Source organism: Lynx rufus, unplaced genomic scaffold (assembly GCF_022079265.1).
Source record: "Lynx rufus isolate CCGP_SWC_20201006 ecotype Redwood Valley unplaced genomic scaffold, mLynRuf1.p SCAF_14, whole genome shotgun sequence".
In the NCBI taxonomy this organism is placed as follows: Eukaryota; Metazoa; Chordata; class Mammalia; order Carnivora; family Felidae; genus Lynx; species Lynx rufus.
In genome coordinates, this window is record NW_025814828.1 from 65036181 (window position 1) to 65042065 (window position 5885).

Below are 5885 nucleotides of genomic sequence, written 5' to 3' on the forward strand. Positions count from 1 at the left end.
TTACCTGCATTGGAATGAGAGAAAAGCATTACATAGTCTTCAGTTGAGGAAATGTAGCTTTTTAAGACATGTGAACCCTCCCTTTGAACTTTTATTTACAGTCTTGATTTATTTTGCAGAAAACTTAATATTTTTTACATAGTAAATATGAATCTTTCCCTTTATGGTTTCATCTTTTATTTCTCTAAAGCTCAGACAGGCTTTCTCCTCGATACTCTTGTCCCTGAATTCAGATTAACATATATTTATATTCTCTTTTACTTTATTGATTTGTCCTTAATATACTTGAGATAAAGGGGCACCTGGGTGGCTCAGTCAGTTAAGCATTCGACTCTTGATTTTGGCTCAGGTCACGATTTCACAGTTGGTGAGTTCAAGCCCTGAGTCAAGCCTAGCATCAGTCTCTGTGCTGATAGGGCTTGGGATTCTCTCAAAATAAATAAACTTTAAAATTTGGGGCGCCTGGGTGGCGCAGTCGGTTAAGCGTCCGACTTCAGCCAGGTCACTATCTCGCGGTCCGTGAGTTCGAGCCCCGCGTCGGGCTCTGGGCTGATGGCTCAGAGCCTGGAGCCTGTTTCCAGTTCTGTGTCTCCCTCTCTCTCTGCCCCTCCCCCATTCATGCTCTGTCTCTCTCTGTCCCAAAAATAAATAAACGTTGAAAAAAAAAAATTTAAAATGTGTGTGTGTGTGTGTGTGTGTGTGATAAAAATGTGCACACAGGTAACTCTAAAATTTTAGTGTGCTTCAGAGTCACCCGGGAGTTTAACATTGCAGTTACATAAGCACCATTACCAAAGAGTGGTCTTGGGTGAAGGGTCAGGATACTGTATTTTAAACAAGCTCCCCATGTAATACTGAAGCATTTGCTAGACTAGAAAACCTTGGGGAATACTAATATATACTATTTAAAAGGATCTCATGTGTTGATTAGGGGGTACAATTCCTCCTCTTTGATATGTATTTCACAAGATATATATTCTAGATAAATAAAATGAGTTGCTTAGGGTCACACAGTCAATCAGGGGTAGTGCAGAGAAAATTAATCAGAGATACTTTAGTCACAAATTATACTCAGTTGTTCTAAACTCTACATGTACATCAGAATCACTGTGAGAGATTTTTAATTTTTTTAAGTTTATTTATTTTGAGAGAGAGAGCGCACAAGTGCAAGCAAGGGAGGGGCAATGAGAAGTTACTTGCCCATAAATAATCCCAAGCAGGCTCCTCATCTGTCAGTGCAGAGCCCAATGCGGGGCTCAAACCCACGAACCGTGAGATTGTGACCTAAGCCAAAATCAAGATTTGGATGCTTAACCACTGAGCCACCCAGGTGCCCCTCACTGTGAGAGTTGTTTCAATGTAATGATCCCTTGGTCTCATTTCCAATAAGTCTGATTCAATTGGTTGGGAGTGGGTCCTGAGTTCCACTTTAAAATCTCAGGTAATTCAAACCTGCAAAGGTTGAGAACCTATGCATTAATGATAACAACATAAAAATAAGACAGTTATCTCTTTAAAAAGGGCACAGTCTAATGGGAAAATAAAATCTGATGTATATAGTTTAAGGCACTTAAAAAGTGCTTTCATATATACATGATGAGGAGAGGAGTGCCCAAACTTGAACTAAAGCTGGGGCATCTCCACTTTAATTTATGTAAGTCCAGAGATGTCTGATGAACTTGGAGTAAAACCTAGTTTCCAGAATTTTTTTTGTCAGTTCCTCAGGTGATTATGATGCAGTTGGTCTGTATAGCACATGTTGATAAACATTGGCAAATGTAACATTATGGTAAGTCCATGTGTTGATATTGTTGCTTAATGCTTTCTCTGTTGTGTTCCTTTTTCAATTGCAAGCTACAGCCTGTAGAGAAATAAAGTTACTTGCCCATAATCAGAGGCAAACCTGAGCCCACATTGCAGGACTCTCAATTCAGCTATAATTAACTGTTGTACCCTTCAACTTACCATTCCCTATGGTAGGCACTGAGGGTACAAGTACCAATAGGACAATATATTTACTGTGAGAAGGGTACAGTCTACTTGGGGACCAGTAGTGATGGAAAATTCTCTAAACAAATGGTTGATTTACCAGGTATTTAGTCTCAGCCAGTTTCCCATTGTTATGTGATTATAGGTTTATTGGGCACAGCAAAAATCAAAGCAAGGGAAGAGGGAAATTCCTCTGGTTAGTGAGTAGAGACTACTCGGTATTCTGGGGTTAGCTTGGCATAAAACCACCTTCACACCTGTGTATGTGCAGAGTGAGACCCATAGCAGTGTCTGCACAGAAAATGGAGAGTCAAGGAAATGGGCCATATGCATCAGAGGATGGAAATGATAGTCCAATTTTAGGCACACTAAATAGGCACTAAATTAGGCACAATAAATCTAGTGTCACTCAGGTTTATCTAGGGGAAAGGGATAATGAAGAAAGTCTGAGAAACACCATAAAGGGCTATTTGGATCCCTAAGCAGAACTAGGGAAGTATCCACCTGGATTAAGTATAACTACAAAGCAGAAAGTGACATTCTCCATATTTCTGAAAGGGCAAAATGGAAATTCAGACCATTGAAGGTTCAAGAGAAATCAGTGGGTCTTTGTCATCTTTAGGATTCTAGCACATCAGCAGTGGTAGGGACCAGTGGAGGGAGCAAAACCTAGCAGAAGGGAAGGAATACTTAACAGTCATGGCATTATCCAGGGAAAAGGGGCACAGAAGCATAAAGAAAGGTTACCCACTTGGCATTAAATTATACTCCAGGGTAGGCATACTTCTCGGGCTCTTCTCTAAATATGAAGGGCACTTAAAGTGTCAGAACCTTGCATGTATGGGTAGAGCCAGCCACAGGGGTTCTTTATTACCTCATGTTCTTTATTACCTTATTTGATTCCCACACTAGTCCTGGAAGGCATATATTATTTTCATTTTATAGATTAATAGGCTGACTGTAAAGAAATGTAGCTGTAATGATTACTAGGTTTGTGCTTCTAAATAAGAGATCTTATAAGAGGTAAGACAAGATTTATGTCTTTAAATGTTTCTCAAATATTTGTTGATTGTCTCCATTCCCTTTATAATCCAATTGGCAAGTTCTTTGCCTCTTACTTTTTTCTAACATATATAATACATATGTATTCATTTTGGAAAAATAAGAAAAAACAAGTAATCAAGAAAAAATTAAAGAAAATAAGAACACTATATATGTATATAATATGCACACTTTTAAATGAGATAGTATATCTATAGATTGCTTTTTAACTGCTTTATTACCTTCACAGTATGTAATAAACATCTTTTCATGCAAGTTGATGAAACTCCCCTGCTGACAGAAAAACTTGCAGACTAAGTCAAAATGAAATATCTAATCAGAAAAATGACAGAACACCACAGGTTCACAGTAAAGGGTACATCAAGAAAATACAACTTTGGGAAGCAGGGGGGTTATTATTATTAACCTTAGCATTCAAGGCATAAAGCAAAACTCATCATGATGGTCATGGTGAGGGGGGTCTCCTATAAGTATGCGCAAACTGTACCTCAGCTGAAGTTCCCTAATTTTCCTCCTTAATTCTCTCATCTCCTCCATGAACCGTTCCATATCATCTGCATCTCCGTCTATCATGTGAAGGTTATAGACAAGCCTATTGGGCATGTCCTCTCTACCATCGTGGGCAGGTGGGGCCCAACCCGCTCTAATATTTCCTCTAGGCTCCTGGCCTTCACCACCTCCCAAAGGGTGGGCTTCTTCTTCATTCTGCACTGGAGCCTGATCTTCTCCTTTGCTTTCCTGGGGGACACTTTCCATGTTGAGATTTTTTTTCTTGCTTACTTTTCCTAGGGGATAAGAAGCAAGAAGGATGGAATGCGTTGTAACAACAGAATTCAGAGCTGTCAGAAAAGGTTTTCCCATCTGAGAGATTTCGTGCGCCCTCTAGGGGACGCTCCAGACCCAGCCCTGCTACAAAGCCCACCATTTTCCCCAAAAATTCTTCCTTAGGCCCGTGCTCACACATCCTGCACTTAACTAGGGCAGGAAAGGCAGTGAGTCCCCCAGGTTCTGTCCTGATCCCTGGTAATCCTACACCAAAGGGCCCCAGGCAGCCCCCTACCTGCAGGGATCAAAAGCAGTCTTCCTCTTTTAGCCTTGAACTCTGCTGCGCCAAGGAACCTGAAGACCTGCAGACAGAAATGCGAGAATGGCCAGGACTGATTAGTTGATCAGTATCAGAGGCACCAGCTTTGTTACTGATTTAGGACTCCGCTAATCAAATGTTGCCACTTCCTCTTTCTCCTCCATAATGTATCACGACTTCATTTTCTGCCCTGTGATGTGCTCCATAAATAGGCATTGTAACCAAAGATGATTATTCCAAACCAGTTTCCTCTCTTCTTTAGGCCCCTTTACCCCCGTCTCATCCCTCCCGTCACCTAATTACCATATCTTGAATGCAAATGGCCAACTTGTTGGGCGGGGGAGTCAAAACCGCTTGCTGGATGGTGACGTTGTTTATTTATAAAGAATTTCAACGTGGCTGCGACGCAGCAGCCTTTCTAGAGTTCACCCTCCTTTCACTGCCCACCATTTTATGCATCAAAATGGACGAAGGGCAAAGAGGTAGTGTGGGAATTGCAAACCTGTACCCGCTGAGATCTCAGGACTTTGTCTTGCTTACCCCAGGGACCACAAGCAGCGCCCAGGCTTACACCGACTTGCAGGGGTCAGAAACAAGTTTCCTGCTCCCCAACTGTATCCCTCAGTCGGAAAGCCCCCACTCGACTGCCTCCTGCGCAGAAGGGAAGTGTTCCCCGGACCTAATTCCTGTCCTTATCCTCTGCAGCAACGCCCTTCCCCGCCCCTTCGCCCCCGTTTGCCGCAGCCCACCATTTCCCGCTCCAAAATGGACGAACGGTGGAGAACCGATACCAGAACAGAGGCCTAGAACCGTGGCGGGGTCGACCATCCCCAGGGTCATCGGTTACGACCCCCTCCCATCGCCTTGCAATAATCAGGCTTTTTCCTCGCTCTCCCCTTCTCTGGCCCTTCCCTTCCAGACGCCGGATCGCCTACGAGATCACCACTCCTAGGACATCCCAACTGGTACCCATTCCTAACTGTTGGCCCCTCTCTGTCTCTTCCCACCAAGTCCTCCACTTCTTGCACCATATAAATGGGTATTGGGGACGGGGATAGGGAAAATCCAGCTGGAATCGCTCTGGTCTTAGCCTTCTGCCACCCCAGTCAGCGCCCACCAACCTGCTACGGATCAGGTTCAGCTTCTACAACTTGCTCCTTCCCTGGGCTACAGGCTCTCCCGCCTTCAAGGCAATAGCGAGCCAGCACACAGCCACAAACGACTACCAGACTGCAACTAGGAGGAGACACTAATCTACGCGTCAGCTGTAGGTCTCCTAAGGGCCACGTCACTGTGAACTCAGATAACCAATTATGGTTCATAACTGCATTGCGGCCAGAGAGTGGGAAGCGGGAGCGTGGGCGGGGCCACCTTTTTCTCCATCCCTGCCTTCTCCCCACAATAACACAGCTCCCCCCCCCCACCTTTTTCCTCCTGTTTAGTAGTCTTTAGGACCAAACAGGTCATAATATTTAGTACTTTGTATTTGCCTTTGCCCTGACTTCTGCTGGAGCCTTTAAATAATTACTTCTTTCTCTTCTATACCATTAAAAATGCCCACTTCCCTCCACTCCCCTGCAAGAATACTCCAAAATTATCCCTAACATCGAAGCTAGGAAGTATGGAAAATACATAGGAAGTGACTTTTTTTTTTTTTACTTTATATATTTTTGAGAGGTTGAGGGGAGAAGGGCAGAGAGAGAGAGAAGGAGACAGAGAATCTCAAGCACTCTAATGCAGAGCCCAATGG

General features: G+C 43.4%; 1 protein-coding gene across 1 annotated transcript; it reads right to left on the minus strand.

The window, feature by feature from the left end:
- Positions 1–3249: 3249 nt before the first annotated feature.
- Positions 3250–5356, minus strand: BEX5 (brain expressed X-linked 5). Its single transcript, XM_047075717.1, has 3 exons — positions 5257–5356; positions 4112–4178; positions 3250–3836 (listed from the first exon to the last, which is right to left on the minus strand). Exon 3 carries the CDS (start codon positions 3805–3807, stop codon positions 3466–3468), a length of 342 nt encoding a protein of 113 aa, XP_046931673.1. The 5' UTR covers positions 3808–3836; positions 4112–4178; positions 5257–5356; the 3' UTR covers positions 3250–3465.
- Between the last annotated feature and the right edge of the window lie 529 nt (positions 5357–5885).

Coding starts and splice junctions, on each gene's coding strand:
- BEX5 (XM_047075717.1), bottom strand. CDS start 3,807: ATGGAAAGTGTCCCCCAGGAAAGCAAAGGAGAAGATCAGGCTCCAGTG.